Consider the following 20221-nt stretch of genomic DNA (forward strand, 5'->3'; position numbering starts at 1 on the left):
ATGTTCACAGTCAATTGCAAGAAAAATGATAAATCGGTGTCTGGTTAGGCTGTGTGGAGTGTCATTGAACCCGACAGGCCAACAGAGGACTGGCCACCCCTCTGAGCCTGGTTCCTCTCTAGGTATCTTTCCTAAATTCCTGTCTTCTGTGGAGTTTTTCTCCTGGCCACTGTGCTTCTGCCTCTGCATTGCTTGTTCTTTGGGATTTTTGGCTGAGTAGGCTATCTGTAAACCACTTTGTGACAGCTGCAGATGTAACATGGTCTTAATGAAATGCATTTGATTGATTTAATTTGATTGCATAGACTACTGTAGGATATGCTGCGCACTATGACAGGCAAAGTGTGTTTGCAGATTTTTTATTTTTATTTGAAAGCCTCCGCAAGTGAAGTTTCTGAAGGTGATGACGTTTGGCCCCGCCCAGTATCTTCTCCTCCAATAAGAATCCACACTAAAAGTCGCACTTTCTTTCTCAGCGCACTGCAGAGCCAAGACCAATGGAGGCAAGGGGACGTAAAACGAGAACCGTGCTGCAGCGGGACCGTAGACAAGGCTGATTAATTAGTCAAATAAAAAGCCCGGTAACCCAACACCTCGGTCGGTTCAGGGCACTTGAGGCTGAGGATACAGTAGGTTAGGCTACCTGTAGATTTGATCAATTGCAGGTAAGTCGCGTCCATGATTTCGCGAAGTTACGCATGATTCCTCCCTAATATATTGTTTTTGTCATTATTTTCGATTTTGAAATAGTGTCGGCTTATATTTGGTGCATAACGAATTGTGAGGGAGACTGGCAAACCCCCACAACTCAGCCCAGCATTTATAATTTACGACTTGCAGTCAAGCTGACGGTGGCCGAAGGTCTCTCACAAATATGCTCGCTCACTGTTTACCGACAGCATCAAGCTCTCGCCGCCCGTCCATCGGTTGTTTGTTTTCAACCTGAATATTTGCTTGTGTTTGTACAGCCTGCCAGTCTCGTTTCTATTGCGTGATTAATCAAAATACTGTACATTTGAATAGGCTCCTAGCCTTTAATCGCCTGTGCGATTGGCTCAGGTTAGGCCTAGAGCAGCTCTGTAGCCTATGTAAAGTGTCTAAAACAATGATGATGCGATATCGCACTACTTTCTAACCCAATAATGGACTAAAGTAGCCTAACGTTACTTCATATAGTCCAAGGACCTTAAATGTTTTGTTTAAAGGCGAATTGGCTCTGGAAGCCAAAACAGCCAAATACTCCATATAAACGTGAATTGAGTCTCACTTGCGGTATGGTTTTAGAAACACACAGCCCTCTTTCACATAACACAAATAATTCCATAAATGCAAAATATACACTTTTACTGTACACTGTTTTAACCGGTTTTAACAGTTGCAGCTGACAGTATTTTCCCCTGTCAACAGTTTGGCATCTGTCTTCCCTTGACACACCGGTGTTCAGCGACGCAGATGGCAAATTAGCACAGGTCCACTCTGTCTTGTGTCAGTTTTCCGTGAACAAGCGCTGTAACATGGAAATGTGGCCGTGTGGGAACCCTTACCCTAACCCTAAAGGTGTATATCAATCTACACTTTTGTTTTTCCAAATGATTTTTCACCAATATGACATATGGTCCTTATGTTTCCAAAACCTTACCGCAAATGATGCGTGTTAATGTTCAGACCAAGGGTCGGGGTTCATAACAGAACTCCCCGTACAGAATACTCATTTCTCCAACGACCCTTATGTGTAGTGTAGTGAAACCGAGTCATGGTCAAGGGCTAACTGCTTCCATGACCTGTATCAGGACAGACCAGTCACAGATAAGTAGGCCTAGGCTACACAAATAACCGGTTAGTCACAGTAAACACCCCCATTTTCTATTTTACAGGGAATTCTGTTCTCATTTCCTCATCGAACGAACGGCGAGTCTGTCTGCTTCGAGTTCTGTCAACAAATACGCACTGGAAACCCGGTTTCAATTGGTGCAGAATAGGAGTCCTTTTCTCTGCATACGTATGCAGACCAGAGGAAGCTGATTTTGACTGCTGCAGCCTGAGTGCGCAGTTACAGCATTGGGTAGAGGGAGAGAGCGAGGGGATAGCCTGCCTAAATCTTTACAGTCACGGAATCAAACACGGAGTCAAGCACAACCGCTGCCGGATGCGGCATGATGGAAGGACGCTGTGTAGAAACTAAAGTCTAAGGAAGAAATACCCGAACTTGAGGACACAGACGGCGGTCTTTTGCGTTAGAGTTCGATGGGATTTCGGCAGCGATATTAATCGGTCTTTCACCCTCGTTCTGAAATTCAGCATCCAGTGTGAAGCTCATCCGTTTCACGGGACCATCGCGCTGCTGCGGAGGACATGAGAAATGTAAACAGAAACGTTGGATTTTAAAACTGCGTGCAGGTCGCAGTCCCGGGATAACCGAGATGGAGCGAGTCGAGCCGGACCGGTATCAGGAGGCGGCGGAGCCACCCATCCACGCGGTCCACGGGCCGAACCGGATCAGGCCCTCGTCCTACCGGGCACTGCGCAGCGCTGTGTCCAGCTTGGCCCGGATAGATGACTTCATCTGCGAGAAGATTGGCTCGGGTTTCTTCTCAGAAGTGTTCAAGGTAAGTTACCTATACATTACATGTCAGAGTTTGGAGCTCAGGGCCTCTCCTGTAGCCTATTCATAAAGTGTCTTAGAGTAAGAGTGCTGATTTAGGATCAGTTTTTACTGCTTGATCATAATTGATATGGAGAAAAGGTCCTGATCCTAGATCAGCACTCCTACTCTGAGATGCTTTAAATACGGGTCCAGACTAACTGACTTGTTTTAGCAAGTCTAGGTTTTATGCAAAACAGTGGGGGATAAGATGGCCAACCTAACTCCGTTTGGGCATCTGAGCATCCATGTTAAGGTCATCATTGGCACCAAGCATGAAACATGATGACCATGCATTCTTACCTGATGCATCAGGTAACAATCTTGGTACCAAATGGCATCCTATTTAGTGTACTACCTTTGACCAGGGCCCACATAAGTCTTTGGTCAGAAGTAGTGTACTAAATAAGGAATGGGGTGCCATTTGGAACATAATCTAGGTCTTGTAGGCTAGTGGCTAGTTGGCCTTTACTCTCTCTCTCTGTGTGTGTGTGTCTTAAGTTGGGGACCTTCTTTGGAAGGACATTTTCCAGAAACACTTATATAATTTTTTGTATAAAATGTTATGTAGAAAACAAGAAGCTTCTAAATACCTAACACTCAAGGAAGTTAGATAAGGTAGGCTTACATGGTGATGGGCTTGATGATGATTTTGCTGCTGGTGACCACAACACCACATTGACCCCCCCACCAGAACTGTCTGTGGCTCACCAGGTTTGGGGTCATATTCCATTCCAGTCAATTCAGGAATTACACTGAAATTCCAATACTTTTCAATGAGGACAATTTGGAAATGGAATTTGGTTTACTTTGTGAATTGACCCCAACCCTATAGCCCACATTACAGGGAAGGGACAGTGTTTTGGTGTGAAAGTGATACCTGTTCCTGGCCTATTGGTCTGTACGCAGAGATAGATGTTAACCCTACTCAAAGGGCAATTTCACGAGAACAGAAGGATGCTGACGCTGATTTTGCACTTAAAAAATTGTCAAACAAAAGCCAATGACTTTAAAACAAACTTTACAACTCTATGCACAAGGACTACTTCATTCCCTGTATGTTATGGGCTGGTTTACAAATTTGACTAATCACCACACTATTTCTGCATAAAACGGTCAAATCAACGCAATATTATCACTTAACTGATCCATCACTGCAGTACAAAGAGGGCTCGCATTTTCAACCTACCACTGCATATTAGCTGCATAATATGGTTAAATCAACCCACACGTAAAAAATGTGACAGTCATTGTATATTGCCATAAAGTACAGAATTGCTGCAGCAAAATCAAGCATTTATGCTTAAAAATATCACAAATCCCTGAAAAATCCAGGAGGGATTCCAATTTAACAATTTCCACTGAGCAATTCTCCATTACTTGAACATATGCAAAGTTTGGTAACAGATTGACTGCTTTGCTGTTTGTGCAATCATTCAGTTGCTGAACTTTGGCTCTGCACTATTCAAGTAAATGTTTTTTTTTTTTTTATTAATGTGAAAAATAAGTCGTCCGTTTGCTTAGTTGTATGGTTTTTAACTTTGCAATTTCTTTGTATTTTCTAAGTGCAAAATCTGAGTCTCCGCATTGTTCCGTTAATGTGAAATTGCCCCTAAACTGCATGAGGAGGAAGTCCAGGGGGTTCAGCCTGGTCTGTGTCCCAAATGACACCCTGTTCCAGGGGTTCCCAATCTTTTACTTTACACAACCCTAAATTGACACTAGAACATGCAGGGGACCCAACTTGGAAAAATGATATCCCCTGGTTGCTGTGCTCATATTCACTCAATTTTAGGTCCCGCTGGCTGTCCAGACACAATGACATGAACACGCATTCTATTTCATTTAACCTTTATTTAACTAGGCAAGTCAGTTAAGAACAAATTCTGATTTACAGTAATGGCCTACCAGAAGGCAAAAGGCCTCCTGTGGGGACAGGGGGCCTGGGATTAAAAAAATAAATACAATATAAATATAGGACAAAACACACATCACAACAAGGGAACACTAAATAGAGACCTAAGACGACAACATAGCAAGGCAGCAAAACCCAAACATGGTGCAAACATTATTGGGCACAGACAACAGCACAAAGGGCAAGAGGGTAGAGGCAACAATACATCACACAAAGCAGCCACAAGTGTCAGTAAGAGTGTCCATGATTGAGTCTTTAAATGAAGAGTGAGTGTTTGTTGCAGCTCGTTCCTTTCACTAGCTGCAGCGAACTGAAGAGTTACCCAGGGATGTGTGTGCTTTGGGGACCTTTAACAGAATGTGACTGGCAGAACGGGTGTTGGATGTGGAGAATGAGGGCTGCAGTAGATATCTTAGGAGGGAGAGAGGCCTAAGAGGGTTTTATAAATAAGCATCAACCAGTGGGTCTTGCGACAGGTATACAGAGATGATCAGTTTACAGATGAGTATAGAGTGCAGTGATTTGTCCTATAAGTAACATTGGTGGCAAATCTGATGGCTGAATGGGGAAAGAACACCTAGCCGCTCGAGAGCACCCTTACCTGCCGATCTATAAATGATTTCTCCATAATCTAGCTTAGGTAGGATGGTCATCTGAATCAGGGTTAGTTTGGGAGCTGGGGTGAAAGAGGAGTGATTACAATAGAGGAAACCAAGTCTAGATTTAACTTTAGCCTGCAGCTTTGATATGTGCTGAGGGAAGGACAGTGCACCATCTAGCCATACTCCCAAGTACGTGTATGAGGTGACTACCTCAAGCTCTAAACCCTCCGAGGTAGTAATAACACCTGTGGGAAGAGGGGCATTCTTCTTACCAAAACACATGACCTTTGTTTTGGAGGTGTTCAGAACAAGGTTACGGGTAGAGAAAGCTTGTTGGACACTAAGAAAGTTTTGTTGTAGAGTATTTAATACAATCCGGGGAGGGTCCAGCTGAGTATGTATCTGCATATAAATGGATGAGAGCTTCCTACTGCCTGAGCTATGTTGTTGATGTAAATTGAGACGAGCGTGGGGCCTAGGATTGAGCCTTGGTGTACTCCCTTGGTGACAGGCAGTGGCTGAGACAGCAGATTTTCTGACTTTATACACAGCACTCTTTGAGAGAGGTAGTTAGCAAACCAGGCCAAAGACCCCTCAGACACCAATACTCCTTAGCCGGCCCATGAGAATGGAATGGTCTACCGTATCAAAAGCTTTGGCCATGTCAATAAAAATAGCAGCACAACATTGCTTAGATTCAAGGGCAATGGTGACATTGAGGACCTTTAAGGTTGCAGTGACACATCCATAACCTGAGCGGAAACCAGATTTCATACCTGAGAGACTGTAGACCTCAAGAAAGCCAGTCCGTTGACTATTGACAAGTTTTTCCAACAGTTGATAAACGGGGCAAAATTAGAAATAGGCCTGTAACAGTTTGGATCTGCTTGATCTCCCCCTTTCAATAAAGGACAAACTGTGGCTGCCTTCCAAGCAATGGGAACCTCCCCAGAAAGGAGAGACAGGCTTTGCGATGATGGGGGCAGCAACCTTAAAGAAGAAAGGGTCTAAACCATCTGACCCAGATGTTTTTGGGGTGTCAAGTTTTAGGAGCTCCTTTAGTCTTCCCTGTGGCTCAGTTGGTAGAGCATGGTGTTTACAACGCCAGCATGGTGTGTGCAATGCCAGGGTTGTGGGTTCGATTCCCACGGGGGGCCAGTACAAAAAAAAGAAAAATAATGCATGAAATGTATGCATTCACTACTGTAAGTCGCTCTGGAAAAGAGCGTCTGCTAAATGACTAAAATGTAAATGTAGCACCTCGGACTCAGTGACTGCCTACAGGGAGAAAGTTTGTAGCGGGGCAGGGGAAAAAGAGGGAGAAGCATCGGGGATAGTCGCATTAGAAGGGGTGGGCGATGAGGAAATGTTTGACGGGCAAGGAGGCATGGCTGAGTCAAATGGGAATCCTGACTTAATGACGTGGTGATTTAAAGAGCTCAGCCATGTGCTTCTTGTCAGTAACATCCACATTAAGGGACATGGGCAGCTGTGAGGAGGAGCGTTTATTCTCCAGGTCTTTAACCACTTTCCAGAACTTCATGGGGTTAGACCCCATTCTAGTAGTGTAAGGGGTCATTAGTTGATACTTAAAGGTTGTATTCTATACCCATTTGAAGAGAAACATTTTGTATGATAAGATTAGACTTTCTTAGGTAACCCATTTCAATTTGAGGGGTCCCAACCCCAAGTTTGGGAACCACTGCCCTATTCCCTACATAGCTCAGAGCTCTATGGGCTACATAAGCAATAGTGTCAACTTCATCTAGTCCTGCTCCTGTTTCACAGAGCATTGTAATGTTCATAACATTGTGCCAGGAGTTTTTCTTAAACATGTGTCCTGACCTGGAAAAACTCCAGTTGCAAGTTATAGCATATAAATTGGTTTCTGTAGTATTTCCTGGTCAGGAAAAACTCTGGGCCGTAGGTATACCGTCAACAACTGACCGGAGTCCAGTTAACCATTACCCTAACCATCGTGGTTAAGGTAACGAGGTCTGTTAAGAATCTCACACTCGGGGCCCCTTTTTAAAACAACTGTTCTGGGACCTTGTTAGCACAGATAACTATATGGTTCAGGAAAATGTTATCCTAGAGCTGTCATTAGACTAGGAGGTTGAGTTATGCTCCTACTGTATCACACACTCTGATCACTCCTCCTCCCAGCCATGTTGCCCTTTGACTGGGCAGTGAGCATGCAAATGACTTGGGGTTTAAAAGTGTCAGCTGTAAAGATGCCTCTCTTGATTGAGCAACCTGCCCTTTGATAACGGCATATGAATGCAAATTCTTTCTACCGCAGCAATTACATGGAGTTCCAATCTAACTGTTATAATGTTCAGATGACATGACAGACTGTGTGGTAATAGAGCCATAAATGATCCTCTCCCCTCTGTGTTCACACACCCTCTGAAGCGTTGAGTCCTGATGCCGGATTATAAACAGAGCTGCACTTAACACTTGGCATCCTGCCATCTCTAGTGTTATTCAGCACCTTCTTTGTCACACACACACACTCTGGATCAATGGATGCTTTCCTCACAGCGGTCAGGCAGGTATTCATACCTCAACGCTGCCATTGTGCAATATGAGGAGGGGTGCGCGTGTCAAGACTAATCCTTCAGGTTCTGCTTTTTATCTTTTAGCGAGAGAGCTCCCTAGACCGACCTGTCTGCCGTACTGTAACTGTTACTTCCTGTACAGGCAGGCAGGAGTCCTGGTACTTCCTTATTCAGATCATCTGACTGAATCACAAATGATCATTGTTTTGGCCACAGAAATATAATACAATTAATAGTAATTATATTACTGTTCTAATGAAGTGAGGTGAACACACTTAGAATTAGAATGTTCCATTCTAGCTATTCTATACTGAAGGAAAATATGAACACAACATGTAAAGTGTTGGTCACGTGTTTCATGAGCTGAAAAAAAGCTCCCAGAAATGTTCAATACGCAAACTTATTTCTCTCAGTTTTCTTTGCACAAATTTGTTTACATCTCTGTTAGTGAGCTTTTCTCCTTTGCCAAGATAATCCATCCACCTGACAGGTGTGGCATATGATTGGAACCAGCGACCTTTCAGTTACTGGCCCAACCCTCTTAACCGCTAGGCTACCTGCCGCCCCATTCACACTCACCTGCTTTTCACTGCCAGAACATGCGGATGGTTTCTTTAGCTAAATGCTTCAAATGTCAACATGATCATATTGGTAAAATATCTCTCTCTCTCGCTCTGCTTTCAATTTACTGCCACAGATTGATCTGCAACATTATAGTTCATTCTTATCTCTTGAATTTATTGGCCTATTTATTTTCTTGCTTCACATTCTCTTTGCAAGCCTTCTGTGGTACATTCTGTGTTTTTTATATCCTATCTATCTCTGAGGACACTGCTGGATCTGGCAGGGTATAATCACTACTGCATTTGCACAGAGATGACTGACTCGGACAGCATTTGAAGAACGTTTGTCTGTGTGCGCATGTGAGGAAGTCTGTGTTTGATTGACAGGCTGGATTAAGTGCTCTCCTCCAGGGTCCTGTTGTCAAAACTGAATAGAGTTCTATCAGAGGAGAGTCCGGTTGTGGGAAGTCTGCCCTTTCCCAAATCAGCCGTTCTGAGAAACTACTCCTTAAACAGACCTTTACACACACACACACTCTCTGTGACATGCACACCATCCTCTGAGTCAGTAATCTCCTGTGCGAACTCGGCAGTAATTTATTTTACCCAGACAGACCTAGCATCACACACACACACCTATCCATCATCGACTGTCACCCATGTGTTAGTGGTCTGTTACAATGAGTGACATTATGAGTCAGTCAGGCTGTTCATTGGCTGGGGTTTGGAGGAGAAGGACTTAGAAGCAGGGAAAAGTGCTAGCAATTATTTCTCCCCTCCAGTCAGAGCTTGTGATCATATCAATCAAGAGGTGTGTGTTCCCTTTGTTTATGTTTCACATGAGCTCACATGCACCTACTTGGTGTTTAAAATGCACGCACACCTACTTGGTGTGTTTTTTAAATGCACGCGCACCTACTTGGTATTTAAATGCACGTGCACATATTTGACTGTTCTTTCCATTTCCCTCTGCTCTGTCTCCACGTTCTGTAGTGTGTAAGAATCTTGTTGTCCCTGCTACGCCCCAGCACCCTGGCCCCACCCACAGCATTACAGTAGGTAAACAGACCAGGGATGTGTTCATTTCGCACCAAACTGGGACAAAACTGACTTCAACAGGGAGTGAGTGACTACCTGGACAAATGTTGTGTTGCAAAACATTTTGCTATGATGTGCCCTAATGAACATGATCCAGATGGTTGTGGCGGTGTGACTGAAGGGACAGTGAGTCAGCCCAGAGAGGGGCAGTGGGAGGAGGAAAGGCGTAGTGAGAAAATGTTTCTACTGTGGAGCAGAAGAGAGAGGGGGCTTCTTTTGATGTCCTGAAGCTGCTAGGCTTCACACACACACACACAGCAAGAGTGGGGAAGGGCTGTCATAGCATTAGATACTGGAGTTGTGGTGGGGCGTGTGTGTGTGTGTGTGTGTGTGTGTGTGTGAGCTCAGTACCGATGATGTGCAAAACACTAAATGGTGTGGAGTGTATCAGGTCCTGGTCAAGAGTTTAGACAGTGGATCATGTTTTATTTAAAAGACTACCCAGGAAGACAGTCAGGTCCTGGTTTAGATAGTGGATCATGTTCTATTTAAAGACTACCCAGGAAGACAGTCAGGTCCTGGTTTAGACAGTGGATCATGTTCTATTTAAAGACTACCCAGGAAGACAGTCAGGTCCTGGTTTAGACAGTGGATCATGTTCTATTTAAAGACTACCCAGGAAGACAGTCAGGTCCTGGTTTAGACAGTGGATCATGTTCTATTTAAAGACTACCCAGGAAGACAGTCAGGTCCTGGTTTAGATAGTGGATCATGTTCTATTTAAAGACTACCCAGGAAGACAGTCAGGTCCTGGTTTAGATAGTGGATCATGTTCTATTTAAAGGCTCCCCAGTCAGGTCCTCCCTGCCTGTTTTTATTATGGACTTTGTTCAGATACCAGCCCCACATGAATCCCCTGGTGTCATCTCCAGATCACCAAGAAAATGACAATTTTAGCCAAATAGACCAGAGTAAGATTTATTGGGCATCTCCATGTTCCTGTCACTAGAATGCTGACATCACAGCTACTCACTGTTTAGCTGTGACTGGAGCACTGACACCACACCTACCTACCTGAGGTCGACTCTCTCACCACACTGCCATGGCAAGACTATATTTGCTTGTGGCCACTGGGCAACGGCCTGTATACATGATTACTGAGCGCTTGTTTATTTGAGCTGAAATTCTGCATATGGACGGGACAAAGCAGATGGTCTAGACCAGGGGTGACAGGTAGCCTAGTGGTTAGACCAGGGGTGGGAACTCCAGTCCTCCAGGGCCTGATTGGTGTCACACTTTTTCTCCATCCCTAGAGAACACAGCTGATGAATCAAATGTCATTCTAAAATGAAGATCATGATTAGGTGATTATTGGAGTCAGGTGTGTTAGCTGGGGCAAAACTGTGACACCAATCAGGCCCTCGAGGACTGGAATTTCCCACCCCTGGGTTAGACGGAGAGGGACGGCACAGGCTCTACCTGGTAGAGGGACGGCACAGGCTCTACCTGGTAGAGGGACGGCACAGGCTCTACCTGGTAGAGGGACGGCACAGGCTCTACCTGGTAGAGGGACGGCACAGGCTCTACCTGGTAGAGGGACGGCACAGGCTCTACCTGGTAGTTCAGCAGTTGGCTCATCTCTGCATTAGGGGAGGGGGTGAGCGAGGGGGAGAGAGGCTATTCTGTATGATCCTGTGGTACAGCAATAATAATGTCGTTAAATCCTGTAGCCAGATGTAATAAATTAGATGGGGGAACGAACAACGAGCTAATCCTCAGACGGCACTAGCTCTTACTGGAAGTGTGGTCATAAATGTGTAAAGGCACAGATTGCCTCAATACAGCAGCGGCCACTCGTGTGTGTGTGTGTGTGTGTGTGTGTGTCCGCTCCCCATCTCGGACTGCAGTTCAGAGTAGGATGGACCTAATGGTCACTGGTTGACTGTGTGCTGTAGCCTTGATTTAAGATCTAGAGGCCAGACTGTCTGTTTTAATAGATCCACTAACTAGATTTCCCATCACTCCTCTGATCTGCTGGCCAACTCCTATCTACACTGTCACACTGATGTAACCACGCTCTCTGTTCTCTTCATACACCACCACTAGATGTGTGTGTGTCTCTCTCACACTCTCACATACCTACAAACATGACATGTACACCCTCCCAGTACTAAGTGGACTGTTGGACTACTTAGTGGGTATCTGTCTATATGGTCTTAGTTAGAGGGAGATGGGCAGGAGTCCAAGCCCCTCAGAACACACTCAAGGATATAGGGAGTGAGACGCCACGTCACCCTGGTGACCACCAGACACTCTCCACCAAAGCACCCAGCTTAGCCAGAGTAGAGACGTGTAGGCCTGACTGTAGGACCCTCGGGGGGGGCATACCGGTCTCAGGACCCTCGGGGGGGGCCTACCGGTCTCAGGACCCTCGGGGGGGCCTACCGGTCTCGAACCCTCGGGGGGGGCCTACCGGTCTCGGACCCTCGGGGGGCTACCGGTCTCAAACCCTCGGGGGCTAGACACACCGGAGCGTAACATTTTGGACCAATAAGATCTCACCTCACTTTCAACTCTTTCTCACAGTACAGTTGATGTTCACTGCTTGTCCAATGGTGTCCTTTCTCCAACGCCGGTTGTCATGTCCGTAGCATACGGCCGGCGTCTGACCCTGGTGATGGTTCTCTCTGCAGGTGCAGCACCGTATCAGTGGGCGGGTGATGGCTCTGAAGATGAACACCATGGCCAGTAACAGAGCGAACATGTTGAGGGAGGTCCAGCTGATGAACCGCCTCTCTCACCCCAACATACTCAGGTCTGTTCTGCTTTTATGAGAACACACACTCTGTCCATATCCATCAATGCTTTGGTCTGCAGGGGAAATCCCTCGGTATACACATTTTTAAACCATGCACTTATAAAAGATTGTAAGACTTGTCATAAGGCTTGTATGATGACCCCCTCCCTTATGTTTCCTAATCATCTTCCTGTGTCCTGTCCCAGGTTTGTAGGGGTATGTGTTAATGAGGGACAGCTCCATGCATTAACAGAGGTAAGATCCCCTCTTTAAAACTAGGGTAGACTGACTAGGATGTAGAAACTATTGGTCCGGTTATAGCTACTTTTTATACTTGATACTTCCTTCCTTAACGGTCGTCATGGTTACGTGGGGGGGGGGGGGGGGATCTGAACTCCAGCCAGTAATTTGATTCGACGTCTTGGTTGCCGCACAGTGACCTGTACCTGTCTTGCAAAAAATATATATTTTTTTGCATCTCAATGGAGAGTCACCTGTGGTAAAGGTTAGGGAAAGCTGTCGTTTGTCACGGTTACAGCACAGTCGCCTGTTTTTGATTGACGCTTGTCTGTGGTTGTCATGGTTACTTCCAGTACATCAACGGGGGTAACCTTGAGCAGCTGCTGGACAGTGACCAGTACCTGTCGTGGACAGTCAGGATGGGCCTGTCTCTAGACATCGCCAGGGGCCTGCAGTACCTCCACAGCAGAGGCATCTTCCATAGAGACCTCACATCCAAGGTACACACACACGAAGGTACACTCACTTGTATGGATACACACCTCCTGTCGGTAATTGTACATACTAGGGCATGCACACAGGTGGCACGCTCCACATACATACACACTCCTTAACACTAAATAGTGCGTACTCAAGTACACAGTTAACTATAAATGGATTTCAGGGCCCGTATTCATAAAGCTTGTAGGAGTGCTTATCTAGGATCATTTTTACCTTCTGGATCATAATGAATAAGACTACATTGGCAGGAGTGACCTGATCCTAGATCAGCACTCCTACTCTGAGACTCTTTGTGAATACGGGTCCTGACCGCCGTCTTTCTGGTTGTGTCCCGTAGAACTGCCTGGTGCGTTGGGCCAGTGGCCAGTGTACGGCCGTGGTGGGGGACTTTGGCCTGGCAGAGAAAATACCAGAGTACAGGTCAGTGGAGTTTATTCATCATCCGTCTATCAACACAAAGTGATTAGATAACACACCTGAATGGTTGCTCTACCTTCCTTTCTTTCTCACGCTCTCTATCTTGATAGCTCACGCTCGCTCGCTCTCTCCCTCTGTCTTTTGTTCTCTCCATCGATCTTTCACTCCGTCACTGAAACCCCAGGTAGAGGTTGCCTGTAGACACAGCTCGAGGCTCAGCTTCCCTTTCCCCAATCCTCACTATAATGTGTACATAAAAAAAACACAAACTGACCTAATCGCAGTCTTGGGTCTAAAAAAGGAATCATTAATCACACTAAAGCAGAGTCCCATTTTCCAAAGAATGCGAGACGTACTTCCCCCTGAAGAAGTTGTGGTTTGCCAGCTATGTGGAACTATGTGTGATTTAAGCCCCTGTTTCAGGGGGGAGGGGGTACATCGTTCGTTGACTTACTGCGATGGTGTCAATATTTAATCTGGCCGGATTGAGAGAGGGAGAGAGAGACACACACACACACACACACACACACAGACTCCAGATAAAATGAGTTTATAATGTTAACATTGACACCTCATGTTGGATTCATCACTCAGCCTGTTTTAATCCTCTCGGCTTCTTCCTGTTGACAAGTTGGTGTCCTGCTAATTATTTACAAGTTGCCCATAGTGGGCACAGATCCAATATCAGCTGGACCCTAACCCCCCCCAACCCTAACCCCCCCGGCCTGATAAATGGGTCTGTATCCTTTATGTAAACACTGTCTGAGAGGAAGCAGCTGTCGCGTTAACCCGTTTGTGTGTGTGTGTGTGTGTGTGTGTGCGCACCGTTTCCTGCCGTTTGTCTACGGCCACCCCAGTGTTTACCTTGTGTGTTTTGTTTTTGTACGGCCACGTTGTGTTGATGCGCCACAACATGTTTTTGTTTATTTACGGTGCTTTTAGGTCGAAGGAAACTGATTTGACAGAACATTAGAATTACGAACCAGTGAATGCAATGTCTCCTGTATGTTGATGACCTTCCTCTAATTCTGCATTTGTCAACGTGTGTGTGTGTGTGTACACTAACTCTGTTTGTTAGAGGGGGGGAGAGAGACAGAGATGGAGTTTAGGAAAGCTTTCCAAATATGGTCAAACTATTCAAGCACACTTGGTCTCTTTCTCTCCCCGGCTGAACGGCAACTCTCTCTCTCGCTCTCACTCCCTTTCTCCCTCCACTTCCCCAAACAGTGTTTACACTGGGAGCTCTCCTTTTCTCTTTCTCAGCTCCCATCACTTCCCTCACTATTTATGCAATATCATGGTTTAGTGAGATGGAAATAGCACAGAGGAAGTGACTGCCGGGGGGTGTTCAGAGCATGCGCCTTGCAGTGACTTGTGTTTGTCTGCCCCTTTATGCCTACACACACACAATAGATTTACCCCATGTAAACCTTCCTTTTGGGATGGTTGTAACTGAACTAGAGCGCGATGAAGCAAGCTGAAGTCTGAACTAGAGCTGTAAAATAATGGCTCTGGGGTCCCCCCCCCCCCTATGTTCAGGTCTAGGATCAGATTCCCCTCCCCAGTCCTATTAGTAGGGAAAATGCAAAGCTGACCCTAGACCAGCATCTAAAGGCAACTTCACCGCCTGTAATAATGTCCAGGCCTGTCTTCCTCCGTCTCTGTCCACAGTGAAGAGTCCGACCAGGAGCCTCTGGCTGTGGTGGGCTCCCCCTACTGGATGGCACCGGAAGTCCTGCGAGGAGAGGTCTACAACGAGAAAGTGGACGTCTTTGCCTATGGGATCATCCTGTGTGAGGTCATCGCTAGGATACAGGCCGACCCTGACGTCCTCCCACGCACAGAGGTTTAAACACAACGCACACTCACCCCAACACGCTAGCACACAGTCAGGGTTCACAATATGGGATGATGTGACGTAGACTGAACATCTCCCCCTGGCCGTCGTATGAAACTGCAGTTTAATGGCTCCCATCAGGCAGTAAGTCACAAGTACTTTCATTGAAGTCGCCGACGCCGTCATCTTCTGTTCTATTGTGTAAATTAGGGACTGAAGTGAGTACAGCAAATCAGAGCTCCTGTTGGGAGTCTCTCTAGGGCTCTTTCACTGAGCGACGTCGCTGATCAGCGATGCTCTCTCCCTCTGTAGGACTTTGGTCTGGACATAGAGACGTTTCAGCACATGGTGGGAGACTGTCCCCCTGACTTCCTGAACCTGGCGGTCACCTGCTGCCACGTAAGACACACACGCATGCACTCTCACATCTTCTACCTTTTCTCTCGTTTTATTGTTACCCCTTTTTCCTTCTCCTTCGTACTGTGACTCTTGAGTAACTGACTGACTTAAAAAATATATATATATTTTGCTCATCTCTCTCCGTCTGTCCATCTCTCGCTCTCAGATGGATCCAAAGCGTCGTCCATCGTTCTCAGCGATCGTAAATGAGCTGGAGAGAAGAGAGACGGAGAGGACGCAGAAAGATGAAGCGGCACTAAAGGGTGTGTGTGTCTGTCCTGGAGGGTATGGAGCGCAGGGAGGTCAGTCTGAAGGGATTCTCCAAAACACAACTGTGTTCAGACAGGAGTCATTAAGACCCAGCTGTTGGTTATTAGCTGGGGGGGGGGTCTGTTTTTCTGGGGTCTAAGAAGAAATGCTGCTCTCAATATTTATCATCGGTCATGATGAAAATGAATAAGAAAGTGGTACTTTTTTCAGTTCAGCTCAGTGGGATGGGGCCTAGCATAGGGACATGTCTAGGAATGTTATATACTGGACAAAAATATATGTCTTCCATATGCACAAAAATCTTATTTCTCTTAAATTTTGCCCCACAAATTTCTTTGCATCCCTGTTAGTGAGCATTTCTCATTTGCCAAGATAATCCATCCACCTGACAGGTGTGGCATATCAAGAAGCTGATTAATAAACAGCACGATCATTACACAGGTGCACCTTGTGCTGGGGACAAAAGGCCACTCTAAAATGTGCAATTTTGTCACACAACAGAATGCCACAGATGACTCAAAGTTTTGAGGGAGCGTGCAAATATCATCCTGAATGCAGGAATGTCCACCAAAATCCACAGACCACATTTAACCATGCCAACCCAGGACCTCCACATCTGGCTTCTTTACCAGAGGGATTTTGAGACCAGCCACCCAGGCAGCTGATAAAACAGAAGTATTTCGGTCTGTAATAAAGCAGACCGACACATTCTGATTAATGCCTGGCTCACCAGTGGGTGGGCCTATGCCCTCCGAGGCTACCCTTGGCTGCACCCCTGCCCTGTTGCGTTAAATCCATAATTTAGGGCCTAATTAATGTATTTCAATTGACTGCACTGTGACTCAGTAAAATATTGAAATTGTGTCATGTATATTTTTGTTCAGTATAGGTAGACTTTTACATTTAGTACAATAGATGGGTATAGGTGTAGGACATTTATTCAATTTTATATATGCCATTTCTAAGGTGCATTGCTAGCCATGTATGACTTTTTTATTTTAATTGAATCTCTCTTTCAGCATCTCTTTCTCCAGATCTCAGCCTGCTGCGAAGACGGTCCCTCTGTCTCCCTGGTGACCCCCGCCTCTGCCGCAGCAAATCAGACATGCTCCCTCCGGTCACGCCCCCCACTCTGGCCCCTCCCACCCGTGTCAACCCCTTCTCCCTGCGAGAGGACCTGAACGGAGGCAAGATCAAACTGTTTGACACGCCCAGCAAGTCAGTCATCTCTTTAACGTTCACCTTACCCCAACCTCTGGACCCCTGTACCACCCCCTCTGACAGAGCGGGGGGTGGGGGTATGCCCCGAGGAAGGCTCCATAGACGCTGCCTGTCCCTACCCTGCACCCCTCCTCCAGATCTCCTGCCCCCCACCACCAAAGACAATAGCGCAGAGAAAACAGACCTAGACACTGATATTAATGAGAGGAATGGAGAGAATGAGGAGGAGAGGGAAATCGTGGAAGAAAGGTTTACCTTTGAGTCTGAGTTCGTAGTTGAGGAGGATGTGGAGAGGAGGAAGAGCATTGAGGGCCTCACTGCCGATGACTCCGGGCTTCCTCTCGACCCAGAGCTGCTGTCATTAGACCAGCTATGTGAAGAGGAGGAAGTGGACACAAGCAGCCATGAGGAAGAACCCATGGACTGCACCAGCTCCCCCGACACTCTAGATGGCACTCAGCCTACACTCCTGCCTTATTCCAAACCCTCTACACCCACCCCCCCTACATTCACCAATGGCTGGGGTAATGTTCCCCCCATATCCAATGACCCTCCCTGTTTGCCCCCCCTACCCTTGCCCCACCTGGGATGGGGGGGCACCAACGGGTACCACTCCACTCCTGGGGGGCCCATAGGGGGCTCGCCGTTCGGCTCCGGTAACGGCACCGGTAACGGTTCTGCTCCCTCTCTGGAGCAGGAGGAGGTTATCTCATGTTCTGGTTGTTGTTTGGCGGGGCTCCGGTTCCCCTCGCTGTGTTTCCGCGCACCCCCTCACAGGAACCCCTATAAGAACCTGAACGGGGACAGTACGGGAGCCAACCGAGGGCTGCTCTATAAAGGTCCTAAGGGGCGACCGTCCTCGCCTACCAACCCAGAGCCTGGCCTTGCCCTGCCTGGGGCGCAAACATAGATACAGAATGCCCCTAACCACAGATCTAGGATCAGATTACACCAAATCCCAACCATATTTCTTAGGAGGGAGACTCTAAACTGACCTTAGATCAGTGCTTAGGGGGCTACTTCATTCCATTTTTACTCAGACGGTGACATGGGAGGTAAAGCTGCTGGTGTGGATGCATTGCTGTGCTGGTGGCCTATGAGTGATGATATGGCACCCTCTGCTGGACTGAGGTGGTAATGATTGTTATAACGCTGTACTAATATAGCCAACACGTATAACCTAATAATGCTGTGCTGGCTGTAAAGGAGTGAGCGGCGATCACACTGTTTCCTACAGCAGATGCAGGCTTGTTGACTGACTGATTCATAAAGAAGCAATGACAATACTTTCCCTCAGCATGGCAACACGTATTGGTCAGAGCCATATTTAAATGTATACATGGCTTTGGTATTGGACCAATCCCCTGGGTTATGTATGTTCTGATATCCTCCTATCGTGCGGGTCTATGGCTCCTTCCCTGACAGTCAGTTGTAAACCATCTTTTTGACTTACGATGAGAAGTGTAATGAATGATATGATTTGTATGTTTTGATACTGTCTGTCTCAATGGGTTTAGGCTCAGCAGTTTGCCTTTGTGTTCAGACAGCTGTATGGTTCACCCTGGAGAGGCCATGAGCAGGGCAGTGTGTGTGTGCCAGTGAGTCATACACTGTTCTGTTGACTGATACAGTATGTGACTGATGCTGTATGATGTCTTTTATGGCCCTCATCCTCTAACAGCACTTGTATTATATTGTGACTTATTATTATTTTTGAGAATGGTCAAAGACACACTTCAACAAAGCGATGTGTTGATTAATATTATTTAAATGGCATTGAATAAAACTATACAATGGACGGACTGTCCGTGTGAGTCATTTTCTTTAGCTGGATTGCAGGATTTCTAGCCAACTCTGCTGGCCCATATGGTCATATCTAAGAAGCATTATGTATGTATTTTGTAGTAGTAGGATCTTTATTTGATCACCCTGTTGCAGGGGAACTTTCCTGCAATGCAGGACATCTAAAAGTGGTGTATTTGAGGTTTTAAAAAGGCTTCTGTAGTTTAATTTCCCCTTTTTAGTAATTTGACTTGATTTTCTGTCATGAAAAAAAATATCAAACCCTACACATGTCTTAATTCTAATTTGCTGTTGCTGCATGATTATTATCCTGATGTAGCAAAGGGGCTCAAATTAGGATCCAACATTGTACTGTACCAACTTTACTAAGAAAATAGTGACTCAAAACTAGGCGCTTGTACACAACAAACATTTATACTTGCACACAGCTTGCAAGGTGATTTTTAAATCATGTTTTATCAGTCACATACACGGGGTTAGCAGATGTTATTGTAAGTGTAGTGGTTGTCTCTTTCTGTCTTGCTGCTCGTCTCTCTCTATACCTTTTGGTTTTCTCTCCTGTCTCGCGCACCATGGTTTTCCTTAAAAGTATTTGCAACCCTTGACATTTTCCATGTTTTGGTACTCCCTGAATTTAAAATTGATTTTAAAAGTAGGTTTTGTCTTACAATGCCCCAAAATGTTTTAGACATTTGTACAAATTACTAAAATGTTAAAGCTGAAATGTCTTGTAAATAAATATTCAACCCCTTTATGGCAAGCCTGAACTTGAGGAGTAAACATTTGCTTAACAAGTCATGCTATGTTGCACGGACTAACTCACTGTGCAATAATGGTGTTAACATGATTTTGGAATGACTACCTCATCTCTTTACCCCATACAATTATCTGTAAGGTCCCTCAGACAAGCAATGAAGTTCAAGCACAGATTCAACGACAAACCCCAGGGAGGTTTTCCAATGCCTCACAAAGAATGGAACCTAGTGGTAGATGGGTAAAAATAAAGAAGCAGACATTGAATATCCATTTGAACATGGTGAAGTTACTTTGGATGGTGTATCAATACACCCAGTCACTACAAAGATACAGGCGTCCTAACTCAGTCAACCAAGAGGAAGGAAAACGCTCATAGTTCTCACAAGTTTTTGTTAAATTGCTGTGATATGAGAGAACTACCAGATTTGAGTTACTCCACAATACTAACCTAATTGACAGTGAAAAGGGAATCTGTACAGACTTAAAACAATTTCCAACATGCATCCTGTTTGCAAAAAGGCACTAAAGCAATACTGTAAAAAATGTGGCTAAGAAATCCAGCTTTCAGCAGGACAATAACCTAAAACGCAAGTGCAATTATACATGACTTACATACCAAGACATTGAATGTTCCTGAGTGGCCTAGTTACAGTTTTGACT

The 20221-nt window shown here is 45.7% G+C and overlaps 1 protein-coding gene across 4 annotated transcripts; it reads left to right on the forward strand.

Annotated features, from left to right (window-relative positions):
• The first annotated feature begins 457 nt into the window (after positions 1–457).
• On the forward strand, positions 458–18800 carry LOC106577845 (testis associated actin remodelling kinase 1). Of its 4 annotated transcripts, none has more exons than XM_014156230.2 (10): positions 458–665; positions 1875–2606; positions 12014–12135; positions 12324–12372; positions 12711–12857; positions 13196–13278; positions 14947–15121; positions 15425–15511; positions 15678–15813; positions 16801–18800. In XM_014156230.2, the coding sequence occupies exons 2-10, from the start codon at positions 2421–2423 to the stop codon at positions 17910–17912; spliced, it is 2097 nt and encodes a 698-aa protein (XP_014011705.1). In that variant the 5' UTR covers positions 458–665; positions 1875–2420; the 3' UTR covers positions 17913–18800. The 4 variants fall into 4 exon arrangements, with proteins under 4 accessions (XP_014011705.1, XP_014011706.1, XP_014011707.1 ...); XM_014156231.2 differs by having other exon boundaries at positions 15678–15774; XM_014156232.2 differs by lacking the exon at positions 1875–2606 and having other exon boundaries at positions 464–665.
• Positions 18801–20221: the final 1421 nt, after the last annotated feature.

This window comes from Salmo salar, chromosome ssa18 (assembly GCF_905237065.1).
Source record: "Salmo salar chromosome ssa18, Ssal_v3.1, whole genome shotgun sequence".
In the NCBI taxonomy this organism is placed as follows: domain Eukaryota; kingdom Metazoa; phylum Chordata; class Actinopteri; order Salmoniformes; family Salmonidae; genus Salmo; species Salmo salar.

Excerpts from the sequence above, each read along its gene's own strand:
- LOC106577845 (XM_014156230.2), top strand. The coding sequence starts at position 2,421 with ATGGAGCGAGTCGAGCCGGACCGGTATCAGGAGGCGGCGGAGCCACCC. Across the intron at positions 12,373-12,710 it reads AGCTCCATGCATTAACAGAG|TACATCAACGGGGGTAACCT; the intron begins GTAAGATCCCCT and ends GGTTACTTCCAG. Across the intron at positions 15,814-16,800 it reads AGGGTATGGAGCGCAGGGAG|CATCTCTTTCTCCAGATCTC; the intron begins GTCAGTCTGAAG and ends TCTCTCTTTCAG.